The following is a 15,560-nucleotide window of genomic DNA, read 5'->3' as shown; positions in this document are numbered from 1 at the left end:
ATAATGACGCAGATCTTTTTCTGAGGAATGTAGTTTGCGTACTTTGCAAATACTACGTGCGTCTAGTCTACTAATCTACAATAGGCACCTGGGATAGTGAGTCACGACGTAATTTTGTTTATATGTACTATCGCCCTTAGCGGGGATCCGAGGCGCGTAACCCTTGCAACTGGGCCACACTGATGCCCTCAGGACTGTAGTCATGAGCAGGAAAGATAGTGTCGACATGGTCATTGAGTGAAATGATCTTGTCCATGGACTTGATGGCGTTGCCCATATGACATGTGCCAATGGGTAATGGATAGGATAGGTGAGGCTCCTTGTAGAGGAACATGTGGTTCTTGGAGGCGTCGCCGATCATGATGGACCGTGTGGGGACGTGTAGAAACGAGATGGACCCTAAAAGCATGAAAGCAGAGCGTTAGACTTTTTAATATGTCGCGGCCTAATGGAATATCATCCTATGTACCTGGAGTATGTCCATGAGTCTCAACCACTTTGACGAGGCCCGAGTACTCCCACTCGTCCCCTTCTCGCAGAAGCAACGTCCTGTGTTCGGGCACGCGTATCTTTGAACCTTTCATAAAGTGCTTCATGATATTGAAGATCCAGCTACATGTAAATATAAGTCCCAATAAAAAACAAGATAAAAAAAAAGTGTTATTGGAAACTACAATCGCTTTTCATTCTGTTCTAATAAAATATGAAGATATCTTACGTATCGCCAGCACAGCACTTAAAACTCATGCCATCGCACAAAAAGGGCTTCTCTTCAGGATGACTGACGACCATGCATCCAGGGTATGCGTCCAAGAGAGCGATGCTGGCGCCTATGTGGTCGAGGTGGGCATGGGTGATGCAAATGTACTTCAGGGAATCCTTGGGGTGCTTTAGAACCGCCTTGACGTGTTGAACGATCATGTCTGCATGCGGGGGTGCCCCCGCATCGACCATGAGCCACTCGTGGGCCTCGGGTTGATCTGGAACAGGGTTGCCCTTGATCAAGAAGGTGGCAATCGGCAATCCTAAGGGACCTGCGGTGAGGATGATGGTACTTCTGAATAGACCCGGTCGGATTTCGAGGTACTCGTCCTGGTCTGGCACAACTTTGACGACGGCGCCCATGTTAGTTGGGTGGTTACAGATGAAGGGATAGGTTGAAGGCAAATTAGAAAAAGAGAAAGGGAGAAAAGAAGAGAACGCTATTAAAGGAAAAGGAGCAGCAATGATATCTACTGGTTTATCCGAATAAGGCGATGGGGCTCGACCCGCCTGGACAGATAGCGATTCTGGCACACACCACTTTAGAGCCTTAAACGGCGCAAAGTATAGCCGTTTATCCGCTCGACTCAACCCGTGAAGGCGCGACAAAGCAGTGCAATAAAGGACATCCATCAGGCACCATCGAATAAATAGAAAACAAGGGGCCAATAGCAGGTTGCTTGAATAAAGAAAAGTAAATGGTATTTGCCCTGTATTCGCATGGCTCGAGATAACTATCTATTTATGATCTACTGGTATACATTCGTCCTTCTATGCCCGACTTATACAAGCCGCGACCGATCAATGCTTTCCGTGCTTTGCACGCGATTGTGGCTGCCTCCCATCGCGTACCCTTGCGAATCCAGCCGAACGTTGGATGCAATTCTATCGAGCAGAACGGTTGGCCAAACGATAGCCCAGATACCAATGGCAATGACAAGAGGAATGGCATCGAGGATGAACAAGTACACTAATATGGTGCAGAAAAAACATGGTGGTTGAGTAAGCAGGGAAAAAAAATAATCAAAGGGCAAGGCAGCAGGCACCAGGGTGTATCTTACATTCATGAGTGATCAGATATCCTTGGTATCCTTCATTAAACTCGACGATACGGTAGATGGATCGAACCTGTGTTATTTCAATAAATCGGTCAGCATTGAGTAAGATACCATGCAGACGACGAGCATGAGACCATAAAGAAGCACTTACAATGATGAACAGGCTGGAGAAGTAGAGTCCTGCCACAATGGTGGCTGTGCTTCGGTCGATCCCCATGCAGCCCCCCCTATCCTGAATGGATTGGGTGCGCCTTCTGTAAGCAATCAGGCGTAGCAAGGTCACAGAGAGCAATACGGTGAAGAGGCAGTATGAGGCGCCCTGGACAGAGACAGCCACAAGGAACAACTTGTTGCCCATGTTGGCGAGTGAAGGATTCGAGTTTCCTCCGGCAGCCTGCATGCCTCCTGCAGAAAGCTGAATAAAGAACGTGATGGCATCCGACCAGACAAAGGTGCGACCAACGATTCGGGGAGGAATGATGGAGAAACGTGACTTTTCCATCTTGGATCCGGACTTATCGAGACCGAACTGTGGATCGACCGCAACGATAAGCCTGCCGTAGAGCATGTAGTTAAAGGCGAGGAAAGCGCAGGGGGAGATGACGACAAAGGCCTGCTGGGCGATATAGGGGACCAACTTGAAATTGTCAGGGTCGAGGGTCAACCTCATGAAGAATCCGATCGAGGAGCAAATGGCGCCGATGGGAAGGCATATGGCCCATTTGTTCCTGTGCCGAATGGTGTAGTATAGGAATACGATGCCCTCGATGGCGTAGAGGATACCAGTGACAAGATTGCCCACTTGGCTAGGTTCATATGCGAGAATGCTTCTGCGTTCAGCCATGGTCGTGTTCCTTGGAAGGAGGAGTCGTTTGAGAAGGAAGAGTCGTTTGAGAAGGAAGAGTCGTTTGAGAAAGAAGAGTCGTTTGAGAAGGAAGAGTCGTTTAAGAAGGAAGAGTCGTTTGAGAAGAAGGAGGAGTCGTTTGAGAAGGAAGATGGATAAGAAATACAAAGAGATTTGTTTGAGATTCGCAGGAGCTGTGGATAGGGTTAATGTGGGCATGGCGGTATCTTTTATAGCACTTCCATCTGTAGCTAAAGGGGCTTTTCCACCTGTAGCTGTAGGCTGATGGTGATGCTAGACCTAATTGCTATTAAGCCCATGGGCCAGCGGCCAGGATCCTTTTTTTACTCGTCCATATCCGCTGCATGTCTGCGGGTACTTGCTCTGTAATAAAACCTTATGAGCAAATACGCTATACAGCCCACCTTGGCGAATCACAACTCCAACGGAGCTGGCCCGGAGAAAGAAAACTTTTGCTCCTTTATCCTTCCCCTCCCCCCCACCTTCTTTCCGATTGCACAACCCCCCCCCCCCCTCTCACACCTGCACTCAGCCTCGCCCGAATGCCGCCAAAGTCCAACCCCACCTCCGCCTCCTCCACCGCCTCTGCTGCCCAGTCAGATAAAGTTATCGCATCATCACCTCTACCGCCACTCAAGCCCAGTAATACACCCACAAAGCGACGCAAACGACCACTCGCCAAGCGCAGCTGCTTCAATTGCCGTGAAAAGAAGGCACGATGTGAGCTGCCTGATATCTTTGTTCCCTCTTCTCAGGAACCTGTTATCGAATCCAAGAGGTGCCATCGCTGCAGTGTCCTCGACATCGATTGCATCGTCTGGGACGGAGACAGAAAGCGGAAAATAAAGCTGCCACAACGCAACCCTGCCGAGGATCTTGGCCACGACGGTCCCCAAAGGAACATTGCCGCCAATGCATCCTGGAGTTCGCTATCTTATCTCGCCAGTGCAGCCGAAGTGGTCGCTCAAGAGGCTGCCTCAGCTTCGCAGTCGTCCCAGTCCATATCTCTACGCCTGAGGCCTTTCTCTGCTGCAGCAACAAGGCCCTCTCGGGCTACTAGCCCTATTTCATCTATATCGTCCTTGATGGGATACTCATCTGAAACGTCAACTGCCACCTCTCCTGGAACACCAGATACTATTTTTCAGCCTTCGCCAGACATCTTTGCTGATTCTCCCTCAACACGTCAAACGCCTTCGAAATACGACGCAGACGCAAACCCCGTCAAAATTCTGACCCGAGATCCCACGCACAGCAAAGGAGATGAAACAGAATTGTCCGGAGAGGGATCAACTTCAGGTCGACCCAGCAAACAGCAAGGGCCTGTATCGCCGTCCATGGTTCGATGTCAATCGGGGTCCGGCAAAGAGGTAGCGGCGGTTCTAAGGTCTAATGACCGAACTTGGAGGTCTGTCTGGCGGCCGATTTCAGTGATCCTTGAATACGCAGTCCGGCAACCCCAATATACCTCTTATCTTGTACAGAGAGTTGCTTCCCCGACTCGCGGCATTGAAGCCGTTGATGTGCTAGACTTGATTGACAGAGAAGAGTGCCTCAAGCTGAATGACTAGTAAGTACTTCAGCGGCATGATCTCTAACTCAAGAGTATGGGCGCAGAGTTGTAACCACAGTAGCTTCCTCCCTGCATTATAGCATGAGTCCTTACTTTGCATGGCATCCTCACCTGCCCCTCCTCAAGACAATCTACGACCTGCACGCTCGCCAACCAACAAAATCGACCCATTTTCTTCTTGCGTCTATGCTCCTCGTAGCGGCTCGACATCGACATCCCTTGTCTTCAGCTCTTATGCGGGCACTCTCGTCGGTGGTCGATCGCTTAGGAACTCAAATGCTGATCTCAGCGACATGCGATATTCTCACGATCCAGGCGTTCGAACTCCTCCTAGCACACGAGCCAAGCTTGATCGGGACGTCTGTAAGCGGTGGCAAGGATGCACAAGCTAGCAGAGGCAACGGTCTTGCGGGAGAGAGCCTGCTGACAACAGCCCTAGCCATCTCACGGGATATTGGACTCGACAAGTCTCTCCAAGCTCTGCACGACCTTCTTGCCGGTCCTAAGGAAAAGATTGCAGACGGCCAGCTTTCGAACTTGTTCAACGCTGCTTCGCTGTGGATTAGCCTGCGACTCTGGGAGGGACATTATATCCATATGAAGGCCGCTATCCGACCGATACGCCATTTTGATGAGCTGGCAAAGATTGCCAAGTGTATGATAGCAATCGATGAGAATGGGGACAAGGTCGAGGGCACGCCTGCCAATTTGGAAGGATTCGTTGCTGGCACAATCGAGTCTCCTGCACAGGACACAGAAAAGATGATTCGTTCAGCAGGTAAATGAAGAGAGCAATAAGCTTATAATATTACCGTACTCTTGGCATTTTTTTCATTCTTTTGTTATATTACATGCCGTAACTAGGTCGTACCATACTTGCTTACAGGATGCAATCCATGGCAGTATATCAAGAGTCGTTGGCCGAGGTGCAAGAAATGATAACAGCAACAGGAGATCAGGAGCATGAACAGGCTGCTTCGCGCGCCAAAGACAAGATTGTTGAAATCATCCTGGGCGCCCTGGATATGCAATTTTATATCGAGCAGATCAAACAAGTGGATATGGCCCCCTATGCCTGGCATCCCTCGGCGAGCTTGGTGGAAGAATGGTCCAGACTCGAATCCAGTGCACTTTTCTCGATACTCTGCACCTTTGGAACGGCGACTCTCTATACCGGACAGTTTGACGGCGCCTTTTCCATCAAGGGATTTGTGAACGCATTACGGAGCGATGAAGATCTGAGGAGGCGGATCTCGGCCGTGGGCTCGAAACGTATGGAACTCTCTGAGGGTCTGCTCTCCTCGTTCGTGTTTTTCAACCGTCGTCTGACTCTTGGTGCGGCAGCAGCCATGACTACGACCTCAAATAGAAACCCGAAAGGACTGATGGAAGTAACCGGAGCCCCTCTTCTTTTGACAAGTGCACTGGTTGTGGACGCCTGCAGGTTGTTTCTTGAGGGTGCAGCGTTTGTGCTAATAACCTATTTTATTATTGACTATAAAGGCGATATAAGATTGTCGCTCATGGTCCAGGCTGCTCAAAGGCTGGACGAATTTGATGGGAATATATATCTCTCGCCGGCACGGTCGAATCCGAAGTCTCGGAACAGCCGTGATGTCAGCCATGAGGAGCAGGACGATGAAGGCGGTCAACCACTGAGTATATGTCGAGTGGCCGCAAAGTACACACAGGAAATAGTAGAGGCAATGCAGAGGTGGAAACTGGCCAGCTCAGTCTATCGAAGGCCCAGTTCCGTCCCTGCGTTTGTCCCGGAGAGAAAACTTCGCAACGAATGGCGGAGGCAAACAAAGGAGACAATGAGTGACGGAGAGGAAGATAGTACGCAGAGAGCAAGTCCTACGGCACCTGTCGTCGCGGCTCCCAGTGTTGCGCAGCCGACACTTACGCATGGACTGGCAAGCGACTGTGTGCGGGACAGGACAGCACAGGGCTCATTCGCAATGAATGTGGACGGAATGAGTGCAGCTCAACGTGGACGTGGCAATATCACGAACGGGTCACATGGAGGGGTTGTCTTCGCCAATGCTGCTGGACCGTGGACAAACATACAGCCACTTACAACAGAGATGCCATTCCCAGGTCATGGGCAGGCTCCGCTCAGTTTTCCATTCCAGTCTTGGCCGCAGGATCCTATGTCGGGGAGAGAACATATGTCCGTAGAACAGCTGCTTTCTGGATCGTTTCCATATGCTACACAACACGGAACAGGCGATTTTGTAGGAGGGTTCAATGACCTGCCCTTGTTCGATTCGTTCCTCGATACACTTTTTCCTCCTCATTAAAGCTTGCCAGGCGCCATTTAGGCACTGCAACTGCTCTGCTTAGACCAGCCCGCACTACGTAAAGAAGAAGGCACCAGATAACGAGGGGATCCTGCTGGCTGGCCTCGCCATAGAAGGCTTAAAATAAGGACTCTCGCTCTGTGTAGGTGAACCATGCGCAACGGCGCAGACAAAGAGGAAAGTAATGGTCGTTTTGGGTTTGATCTCGTTTTGGTGGCAAAGAAAGTGCCATGCGATCAAGGGATCAGGGGCAGGGCAGAGTCGTAGCCCACGCGATTGGAATTTTTTATTTTTTTTTTGTGCTGCCCCAGATAAGATCAACGTGCGATCAAAAAACAAGACTGCCGCCTCTGACTGGTCCAGCGCACAAAGGTTAAAGGGCCTTCTGTCCTCGTTCCCATCTCCATCCCTTTTCTCATCATCTCCACCTTCACCGCCCGTCGTCTCATTCCGGAAAACCAGATCTGTCTGCCATGCCTCGCTCGACCTTCGTCAACCAGGACTTTGTCCTCACCGTCCTTGCCGTCTACGCAGCTACTGTCGCCTTCAACCGCTGGTTCCCCGAGGCCAATCTCGTCGCGGTCGAGGCCCATCCTTCGTCCTATATCCAGACCTTCAAGAGCGTGCCCCAGTCGGCCTTGACCCTCTACGCTGTCCACCTTGTTGTCGACATCATCCGAGTCATGGCCCTCGCTGTCCTCGAGTCCGCTGCTTTCTCATTCGCCTTCATTGATGATGTCTTCGAGCCATTCTCGTACGCATTCTTGGTCTTTTCCTTGATCATAACCACCAAGGATATCCTGATGCTCGGCTGTATTCAAGCTTTCCCCGAGGTCAACGATCTGGCCGCTGCCAAGGTTGCTGAACTGATGCCTTTGGCCGTGATGATGGAGCAAGGATTGTTGGCTGCTGGTGCCCTGGCCCTGGCTAAGGGTCTCTACAGCTGGACCTATGCCATTGGACGCGACAAGCGACAGGTCATTGAGAAGGAGGACCTCAAGAAGAACGAGTAAAGGCAGCGATTGACACCAGATTCGTTGACCGGGGCTCTTTTCGTTGTTTTTTGTTGCAATTGTTTTCGGCAGGTTCTTTTTTTTTTTTTTTTTCTATCTCTAATGTGTTCCAGGAGCAGGAGAACTCGGAAAGGGGGATCATGTGGACGCGATCGGCTATGATCCCTGACAAAAAGATCCCGCCGTGCTCGACACGACGCCAGCAACCTCTAGCCCCTTGGCGGATACCCTCTTTTGTATGCAATCAGTTACTTATCGACAGTCATTAGTAGTTTTTATTTTTGTTTTCTTTATCCCTCTCTTTTTTTTTGCGTTTTCTTGTTCTTGCGTTCATAGTCTTATTCGTTTACACTGGATCCACATTGTACATCATAAAGTCCATTCAGCAGCTATCCATACATCTGTGCTCATCGTATACCAGTCGTCTTTGTGGAACATTTGCATGCATGTGGACAAGGCACATAAACCATGGTCAGAAACGATCCGAGAAAATCAAAAAGAACGGGGCAGGGATGTTTCCATCAGAGCCAAAAATGCTTATTTTCCGCAAGGAAAAGTTTATTTTTCGCTCTCAAGAAGACGGCTCCTTTGCTTTCTTCTTCTTTTGCCTAGCCTCTTTAGAGTCCAATTGCTTGCGCTTATTATTCCCCAATTTCCACTGTTCAGTCTCTGTCAGGGACGATACCGGATCGACAGAAATGACAGCGCGTGTCGTGTTTCGGCGTGTTTCTGCGTTTTCAAAGACAAAAAAAAAAAAAAAAAAAGAGTGGCAAAGAATATTGGCATTGCGGTACAACAGAATGGCACAGGATAAAGCATGTATAAAGACAAAACTGAAAAAGCGTACCTGCATGCATCACAACCGCGCGACAGTGTGAACTCAAGCAGTCCTTTGCAACCGCTTGATTAAGGCCAAGTAGTGTCCCACTATACCAAATATACCGATAGGAGCGCTTGCGTTAGGATGTATTGACAATATCAGATGTAAGATCAGAGAGATGAAAGGAGCTGCGATTGATATACTGTACAAATTCACAATGTCGTAGGGCCCCCGCAGCTCCATGGCCTTCATGGCCTGTGAGCTCAGAATTATGTTCTTCCCCCTCGTTACACGGATCAAACTCTGTGCGTTGCTGATTAGATTCCTCCTCGCATTCGTGTCTATGAGGAGGACAACAAAAGGTTACCGTCAGGATCGATTCCTGATTAATCTCAATCATGTCATAACCTGTTCGATGTTTTACCTCGAATGGCAGCACTATAGCAAAGCTCGAAGTAGATGCCCCGTTCTACTGCCAGTCCAACGGTTGAATGCTTGAGATAGAATGGTAGCCTTGCGGACATATCTAGCGAGATGATGTCGACCTCGAATGTTCCACATGCAGCCTGAAACAGCTTTTCGTTCGTGGGTTGGACAGCAATGATATCATATGTAGAGACCCCTGGATTGCCTGTGTTCTATGAGGAGAGCAGGATAATAGCGGGTATATGGTTTAGTTCTTGCTACTTTAAAGCCTGGCGCCTTGATATCTATACGCAGAGATTGAGCATCGATGTGTGCGCGCGTCCTTACTAGTCCATAGTTCTGGCTGATATCATCCACGACCAATGTTAATCTAGAGTACTGCTTCAGGTTAACTCCTGGAAGGTTGAGTTTCGTGACGGGGTTGACCTATGTTGTGGGTGTCCATAGTTGTTGACACTGGTTAATACAGCGAGATCGACGTCTTCTGATTGGCCTATGCAGCGAACGAGCGAGTCCTGGGACTATACATGGTTGTTTGGCATCTTTCCAGTGATCTCATAGTTGTAGGCGATAGCTTGATATCCTACTGTCAATCAAAGAGATAATAAGGACGAACAATTGTTGGTGAGTGCACAGGGCCGGTGGTTAATTAACCTGGTCGTATCGAAGGTCGCTGATGCCACGTCTTAATGTAGCCCATGAATAGATTTTGCTACCGAGACGGCGGCGAATTTCGCTTTGTCAGGAACGTACAGTGGATAAGCAGTTCGACCCGTTTCCTGGTCTCGAGTTGCTCTTGAGCCGCTTGGGCTGATCCCGTGGTGGCAGAGACTGGCAGGTTGAGATCGTAAAACATGGTGTGGTATAGATGTGAATGTGCTATTGTTGTTGATGAGAGCCTCTCCCTTGTCCTTTGTGCTTTCCCCTCGACTGTAGACGGATTCCTGGATGCTGTTTGGGCGTGTCGGCGATCAGGATTGAAGTCCAACCTATTGGGCTTCGCATTTTTTTTTTTAGGTGCTTGGGTTATTTGCACTTACAGGACTGTGCTTTGTGCACCCATGCAATTGAGGAATGTGTTTCCAGGAAGAGTGAGCTTCTCCACTCAAAACTGCTGCGACAATTCTTTGTTTCGCGTGCCTGGACCTGGCTCTCAACTGCACCCTCCTGCACCCTCCCCGCTTTCAAACAACTGCATTCCGTGTGGGATTCGTGTCCTTGGTGCGCGTATATAAAAGGGCATTGCATCTGCCTTCCTTCTCATCCACATCCTCATCGCCCTCTGCAGCCCTCCCCTTTTCACTGGACTGCACTGCACTGCGCTTCATTTCACACCTCATACTCGCGCTTATACTTCTCTATACTTCTCACTTCACTTGACTCGACACCCTTTGGCTACTTAACCAGTCTCTCTCTCTCTTTCCTTTCATTCGTACTTTGCTCAGTCCGTCAGCACGACCATGGCAGAGGAAGAGCAAGTCTTTGACGTCGAGGCCCTCCTTGACGACATTGGTGAGGAAGGGTACAACCACACAACGCAAAAGACATCCTCGCATTTTATCCATGCCAAGCAGGTTCTCTCCGAGCTGAAAACCATCGCGTCCTTTCCCACGATCGGACCCTGCGAGCTCGATCTCCGTCAGCGATGGGCCCTCCAGATGAGTATTGTCAAAGTGGTAGGGACATCACACGCTCTCTGTATTCTATTGTGATTGGATTAATGGGGAACCAAAGTCGAGCTGTTGCTTTGCCCAATCTTGCTCTGACAACTAAACACGCATTTTTTTGTACACAGCTCAGTGAATATCAGTACGATTCATACCTTCTTGACCCGTCCCTGGAGGAGATGGTGACAATCCTGATTGCCCCGATCCGCAAGGTCGTCCACGACGTTACCATCGGAGACTTCAAAGGCCAGCCTATGAACGAACACGGCCACCTGGTGTTTTATATGTTGTACTTCATCAGCAAAACGCGTGGATACAAGACCGTTGGTAAGCCGGAATGCCTTGATGCTATTCTCAGGAAGAGCAGCAAAGCCGGTTATTGATGGCTGAACTCGTTGCCGTTTCTACATCCGCATAGTGAAATTCCTCCCGCACGAGGTCGCCGATGTGGAGCCCACGTTCGAGTTCCTGAGGATGCTGAATCTGCGTAAGACTCCCTGGGAGACCCGCTACGTGCTCCTTATCTGGTTATCACTCATGTGCATGATCCCCTTTGATCTTAAGAGCATCGACAGCCAGGCATCCAAGGCGAGCGACAGAGTACGTAGCCAGGATCATGAGATGCCTCAGCTATCGCTAAAATGGTCTATTTCGCGAACTAATGTAGCTCGTCACCATCTTATAGATTCCTCTCGTGGACCAAATGATCGAGACCGCAAAGACGTATCTCGACCGCGCCGGTAAAGATAGGGATGCCGCCTCGCTTTTCTTGGCCCGCTTGCTAACAAGGTAAAGCGGTACAGCTGCTGTTCCTGATAATCTAATCCATACTCAACTGCCATCCGATCAACGTGCCTGCCGATCTAACAGTAATGCTCATAAACCCCATAGGAAAGACACATGCGACCTTTATCTCCCCGAGTTTGTCGACTGGGCTAAATCCGCCCTATCATCCAGCCCAATCATCTTCTTGGCCATCGGCCTCTTGGGGACACTCTGCTGGATCTTCAAAATTGGTCAGCGTGAGGTGCTCTTGCCTATCGCGGAATCGCTCGAGGATTTCTTGGTCTTTATCGAGTCCAGGGAGCTATTCATGTCCAACTCAACCATGAAGAAGCTGATTGTTAAGCTGTCGCAGCGTGTGGGTCTTTGCCTGCTGAAGCCCCGTGTAGCTGCATGGAGATACCAGCGAGGCAATCGATCTCTGGCGAGCAACCTTGGAATGGACCTCGCCTTGGAGGCGGGTAAGCTGGATAAGATCTCGACAGCCATAGCGGAAGACACAGAGGACGACGAGAACTTTGATGTTCCGGAGGCGATCGAAGATGTCATCGAGCGACTGATGAACGGTCTTCGCGACAGGGTAAGCATATCGTTGCTTATGAACACACCAGAATGTTTGTGCATGGTGTTTTTTTTGCACTGACTAACCATATATCCTTCACATCCGATTCTCATCAGGACACGATCGTGCGTTGGTCAGCAGCTAAAGGGATGGGAAGGATTAGCAACCGCCTGCCAAAGGATATGGCGGACGACGTTGTCGGCAGCATTTTTGAGTTGTTCTCGGAGGACGTGTTCGAGCTTCCGAACGGCGAGCCAGACGTCTCTTCGGTGTCGGAACACACGTGGCACGGCGCCTGTCTGGCCGTTGCGGAATTATCGCGCCGAGGCTTGCTCCTGCCGCACCGTCTGGCGGAGCTCATCCCATGGATCATCCTTGCTCTCAGATTTGATATCAAGCGCGGGGCGCACTCTGTCGGAAGCAACGTGCGCGACTCGGCGTGCTATGTCTGTTGGTCGTTCGCTCGTGCCTATACCCCGGATGTCCTTGACGCCCATGTGCGCAAGCTCTCCAACACGCTGATCGCAGTTTCGGTCTTTGACAGGGACATCAACATCCGCAGGGCCAGTAGTGCAGCCTTCCAGGAGAATGTTGGACGTATGGGCATTTTTCCCCATGGTATCGAGATCGTCACCGTGGCCGACTACTTTTCAGTGGGCAATATCAGCAATTCCTTTTTGACCGTTGCACCCTTTATTGCAGGGTAATGGACCCTTTTTTTTCTCCTGAGATTACTTTGTCTTGGAGCTTTCGTGATCGAAATCGCGATATTAATGGCCAATCTTCTGGTGTCCTTCTCTGGTCTTAGGTTCCCGGAGTACCGACGCTACCTCTCAGAACACTTGCTAGAGTTCGTGATCCCTCACTGGGACATTGCTGTGCGAGAAGTTGCTGCAGAGTCCATGGCAAGGATCGCGGTCCTTGACCTGGACTATGCCTGCAGCGACATCATACCCTCGCTCGTAAGTGAAGCTGTTGTTTTGTAATGCTCACTATGGACCAGGCATGTCCGTGCGGTATTCTGACAGATGATTAATTTTTTTTCTTTCTCTCGGGATTTTACAGATAAGGATGGCATCCAGCTTGGATTCAGCGATTCGTCATGGCGCCTTGATTACGCTTGGAAAAACCTGCAAGGCCGTTAAGGCGCACTTGTCGCAGCCGCTAGATCAATGCTTTTCAGCCGAAGCCCTGGAGGTAAGAGTCATCACTCATGTTTCTATCGATGGCGGGGCAATCCTATTCCGACTGTTAAAAATCACCTTACTCATATCATACCAACTTGGGGGGGTTTTTTTTTCTGATCTACAGAGCATTGCGAATGTTGTGCCGTCTGTGCCAGAGTTTGCGCTGTCAGGATTTGGAAGCGAGCATATCCGACAGGCGCTCTGCGTCCACATCACTTCCCTTTCAGAGGCCGCGTGGCCCATCAACGCATCCGCGATTGAATCCTGGAAGAACATTGTGTATACAACCCTGGAACGCGTGGAGGAGCCTTTGCAGAAACTGGCATCGGATACATTCAGGGCGTTCGTTGTACAGTATGGTCTCTCGGATTCGGAATTCGAGTACTGTCTCAATAAGGCCTCGCCCCCGCCTAATACGTTCGTGGATCGTCTGGGACAGCGCGGGTTCGCGTTGGCATTGGGCGAGATTGATTATCGAGAGGCGAAGAATGTAGGGTGGGTCAGTAGGGTCGTCGAGGCCTTGGCGGTCACTGCAGACCATACTTCGGCGGTGTTTGCGGACGCGGAGGCGAGAAGAAACTCGGTGAATGCAGTGACGAACATTATCAGAGTCCTTGACCGGAAGTATCAGCAAGGTATGGTTTGCCTGTAGGGCTTGCTAATGCATGATTTATGGTTTAGCTATGAACGTTGAATTACATGCTAACCGCAGTTTGAATGCATATCAATAGTAATCTCGCCTGAGCTTTCCAAAAAGATCCTGGAGATTTATTTCAAGGGTCTGGAGGACTACAGCATTGATCATCGCGGTGATGTGGGTTCGTGGAGCCGGGAGGCGAGCATGTTGGGTCTCGAGGTCATGGTCCCGCTCGTAGCCCGTTTGGATGCCGAAGCCGAGTCCTCATCCTCGTCTGCCGTACGCTATCTGTCTGACGAGGATCATACGCTGGCATTGAGTAAATTGCTGCAGCAGAGTGTTGAGAAGATTGACAGGATCCGAGCGTGTGCTGCGATGGTCATGACGACGATCCTCTATACGACCTCTGCTGGTCCTTCGTCGACTCCAGCGGAGCAGGAGGTGGAGCAACAGGAGCTTTCTTCGGAGTATGTGTTGCGGGCGGCGCATCGTGAACAGGTTATGCAGGTGCTGCCGAAGAACGATGACATGAACTGGCTGCAGGCCTCAGAGGTGTACCCACGAGTGGTACAGCTGCTGAATCTGCCGGAGTATCGGTCTGATCTGCTGGTGGGCTTTATTGTCAGCGCAGGAGGCCTTACAGAGTCTTTGGTAAGTGCGGAGTAAATTCTGTGGTGCGTTTTATAGCAACCACGACTATGGAATGATTAGTTGCTAATATGTATGGATGTATGTGTTTTACTTTTCTGGCATAGGTTCGGCACTCGAGTGCGTGCTTGACAGAGTTTGTGTCAAATTTGCCTATCACCAGGAATGATATGGAGACAGACAACGATGGTGATTCAGCACCGTACCTGACGCTGGTCGAGTTTGGGAACGAAATCATGAAGGTTGTGGAGAGATACGAGGGCCAGGACCGTGTGATCGTTCCGCTGCTCGAGGTTCTGGATATGCTGTTTGAGTCTGGATGTATGCTGATGATGGAGGGCGAGTATGATTTTGCGCCGATGGTTCGGTTTGTCCGTCGCCAGACGATCAAATGCAAGGACACCCGGAAGCTGTCAGCGAGTATTCGAACGTTTTGTGGACTCTGCGCGTTGGGTGGGAAGATCAAGAATGCAATCCTGTTGGAGTTGCTCCGGCTTTTGGTACATCCGTTCCCAAAGATTAGGAGGACAACGGCGGACTCGATGTACTTGATGCTGAACGTCGACGAGCCTACGCCCGAGACTGAGAAAGTTGGCGAGATCTTGGTTAATTCTGACTGGTGAGCTGCACAACTGGTGGAAGATTTCAGTTTTTTATTATTATTTTTTCCCTCGTTCTATTGAAGCGTCATGAAAGACTAACACGTCCTTCCGGGGGGTCTCTTTCTTTTCTTTTTTTCTTTTTATGTGCTTATAGGAATCAATCAGTGGCGATGTTGACACCTCTTCGCGACCAGATCTACCCGCTTCTCCATTTGGAGAAGCCAAAGCCTGTCCCAACAACGGCTGCTCTTCGTGCCAAGTAATTTGCTACAATGAAATGTTTTGGCACCTTGTAGTCTTCGAGTTAAATAAAGAGAGTTGTCGCTGCTTGTTCGACATCTAGTAGGTTATCATTCGTAGTGTATTCTTTAATGCCGTGTATTGTCTGTATAAAAGAAAAACGATAGAAAAGATGGTATAATTGAGCATCTGATGGACGCTCATTTTCAAACCTGTATGTTTGTTGCCAAAGAAAAAACATATGTGCCATCAACTCAAGGCTCAAGGCTCATAGTAGTAACACCGGGTCTTCTCGAGAATCGTCTCCCGGATCTCTCCCCAACGGTCCCAAGGCTGTCGGACTGTTTCCCACTGCGTGGCACTATAGGTCATGATCGCTTGGAACTGTCGCTCGCTCAACAGGCCCTCCCGATC

General features: G+C 49.9%; 6 protein-coding genes across 6 annotated transcripts; 3 read left to right on the top strand and 3 right to left on the bottom strand.

Moving 5' to 3' along the window:
• Window positions 1–53: 53 nt before the first annotated feature.
• Window positions 54–1,172, bottom strand: BC939DRAFT_284178 (beta-lactamase-like protein). Its single transcript, XM_051551232.1, has 3 exons — window positions 719–1,172; window positions 470–612; window positions 54–399 (listed from the first exon to the last, which is right to left on the bottom strand). Exons 1-3 carry the CDS (start codon window positions 1,123–1,125, stop codon window positions 137–139), a joined length of 813 nt encoding a protein of 270 aa, XP_051416289.1. The 5' UTR covers window positions 1,126–1,172; the 3' UTR covers window positions 54–136.
• Window positions 1,173–1,460: 288 nt separating this feature from the next.
• On the bottom strand, window positions 1,461–2,702 carry BC939DRAFT_439545 (RTA1 like protein-domain-containing protein). Its single transcript, XM_051553978.1, has 3 exons — window positions 1,972–2,702; window positions 1,824–1,890; window positions 1,461–1,732 (listed from the first exon to the last, which is right to left on the bottom strand). Exons 1-3 carry the CDS (start codon window positions 2,662–2,664, stop codon window positions 1,545–1,547), a joined length of 948 nt encoding a protein of 315 aa, XP_051416288.1. The 5' UTR covers window positions 2,665–2,702; the 3' UTR covers window positions 1,461–1,544.
• A 498-nt stretch (window positions 2,703–3,200) lies between these two features.
• On the top strand, window positions 3,201–6,598 carry BC939DRAFT_525688 (uncharacterized protein). Its single transcript, XM_051561327.1, has 3 exons — window positions 3,201–4,255; window positions 4,339–5,036; window positions 5,123–6,598. The coding sequence occupies exons 1-3, from the start codon at window positions 3,228–3,230 to the stop codon at window positions 6,559–6,561; spliced, it is 3,165 nt and encodes a 1,054-aa protein (XP_051416287.1). The 5' UTR covers window positions 3,201–3,227; the 3' UTR covers window positions 6,562–6,598.
• A 313-nt stretch (window positions 6,599–6,911) lies between these two features.
• Window positions 6,912–7,970, top strand: BC939DRAFT_439542 (uncharacterized protein). The gene has a single exon (XM_051553977.1). It carries the CDS (start codon window positions 7,035–7,037, stop codon window positions 7,572–7,574), a length of 540 nt encoding a protein of 179 aa, XP_051416286.1. The 5' UTR covers window positions 6,912–7,034; the 3' UTR covers window positions 7,575–7,970.
• Window positions 7,971–8,081: 111 nt separating this feature from the next.
• Window positions 8,082–9,803, bottom strand: BC939DRAFT_439541 (RNase P subunit p30-domain-containing protein). The gene is made up of 7 exons (XM_051553976.1): window positions 9,574–9,803; window positions 9,348–9,406; window positions 9,148–9,246; window positions 8,819–9,032; window positions 8,603–8,735; window positions 8,422–8,501; window positions 8,082–8,303 (listed from the first exon to the last, which is right to left on the bottom strand). Exons 1-7 carry the CDS (start codon window positions 9,674–9,676, stop codon window positions 8,146–8,148), a joined length of 846 nt encoding a protein of 281 aa, XP_051416285.1. The 5' UTR covers window positions 9,677–9,803; the 3' UTR covers window positions 8,082–8,145.
• Window positions 9,804–10,333: 530 nt separating this feature from the next.
• BC939DRAFT_284079 (tubulin folding cofactor D C terminal-domain-containing protein) lies at window positions 10,334–15,288 on the top strand. Its single transcript, XM_051551230.1, has 11 exons — window positions 10,334–10,814; window positions 10,906–11,087; window positions 11,173–11,276; window positions 11,379–11,850; window positions 11,949–12,535; window positions 12,641–12,794; window positions 12,898–13,029; window positions 13,144–13,654; window positions 13,751–14,307; window positions 14,412–14,923; window positions 15,061–15,288. The coding sequence occupies exons 1-11, from the start codon at window positions 10,466–10,468 to the stop codon at window positions 15,167–15,169; spliced, it is 3,669 nt and encodes a 1,222-aa protein (XP_051416284.1). The 5' UTR covers window positions 10,334–10,465; the 3' UTR covers window positions 15,170–15,288.
• Window positions 15,289–15,560: the final 272 nt, after the last annotated feature.

This window comes from Gamsiella multidivaricata (assembly GCF_025024155.1).
Source record: "Gamsiella multidivaricata strain RSA 2152 chromosome Unknown BC939scaffold_7, whole genome shotgun sequence".
NCBI lineage: Eukaryota > Fungi > Mortierellomycota > Mortierellomycetes > Mortierellales > Mortierellaceae > Gamsiella > Gamsiella multidivaricata.
Note: the sequence above shows the minus strand (reverse complement) of the source record. Positions and strands in the feature narration are given on the sequence as shown.

Bases quoted from the DNA above. Each gene is read 5' to 3' on its own strand.
- BC939DRAFT_525688 (XM_051561327.1), top strand. From the start codon at position 3,228: ATGCCGCCAAAGTCCAACCCCACCTCCGCCTCCTCCACCGCCTCTGCT. The intron at 4,256-4,338 runs GTAAGTACTTCA...CCTGCATTATAG, and splicing joins TGCCTCAAGCTGAATGACTA to CATGAGTCCTTACTTTGCAT. The intron at 5,037-5,122 runs GTAAATGAAGAG...TGCCGTAACTAG, and splicing joins AAAGATGATTCGTTCAGCAG to GTCGTACCATACTTGCTTAC.
- BC939DRAFT_439541 (XM_051553976.1), bottom strand. From the start codon at position 9,676: ATGTTTTACGATCTCAACCTGCCAGTCTCTGCCACCACGGGATCAGCC. The intron at 9,407-9,573 runs GTACGTTCCTGA...TTTGATTGACAG, and splicing joins GGTCGAACTGCTTATCCACT to TAGGATATCAAGCTATCGCC. The intron at 8,304-8,421 runs GTACGCTTTTTC...TTGAAAACGCAG, and splicing joins CGCGGTTGTGATGCATGCAG to AAACACGCCGAAACACGACA.
- BC939DRAFT_439542 (XM_051553977.1), top strand. From the start codon at position 7,035: ATGCCTCGCTCGACCTTCGTCAACCAGGACTTTGTCCTCACCGTCCTT.
- BC939DRAFT_439545 (XM_051553978.1), bottom strand. From the start codon at position 2,664: ATGGCTGAACGCAGAAGCATTCTCGCATATGAACCTAGCCAAGTGGGC. The intron at 1,891-1,971 runs GTAAGTGCTTCT...GAAATAACACAG, and splicing joins TCTCCAGCCTGTTCATCATT to GTTCGATCCATCTACCGTAT. The intron at 1,733-1,823 runs GTAAGATACACC...GCACCATATTAG, and splicing joins ATATCTGATCACTCATGAAT to TGTACTTGTTCATCCTCGAT.
- BC939DRAFT_284178 (XM_051551232.1), bottom strand. From the start codon at position 1,125: ATGGGCGCCGTCGTCAAAGTTGTGCCAGACCAGGACGAGTACCTCGAA. The intron at 613-718 runs GTAAGATATCTT...ATTTACATGTAG, and splicing joins AAGTGCTGTGCTGGCGATAC to CTGGATCTTCAATATCATGA. The intron at 400-469 runs GTACATAGGATG...TCATGCTTTTAG, and splicing joins GACTCATGGACATACTCCAG to GGTCCATCTCGTTTCTACAC.
- BC939DRAFT_284079 (XM_051551230.1), top strand. From the start codon at position 10,466: ATGGGCCCTCCAGATGAGTATTGTCAAAGTGGTAGGGACATCACACGC. The intron at 11,851-11,948 runs GTAAGCATATCG...GATTCTCATCAG, and splicing joins TGAACGGTCTTCGCGACAGG to GACACGATCGTGCGTTGGTC. The intron at 13,655-13,750 runs GTATGGTTTGCC...GCATATCAATAG, and splicing joins TGACCGGAAGTATCAGCAAG to TAATCTCGCCTGAGCTTTCC.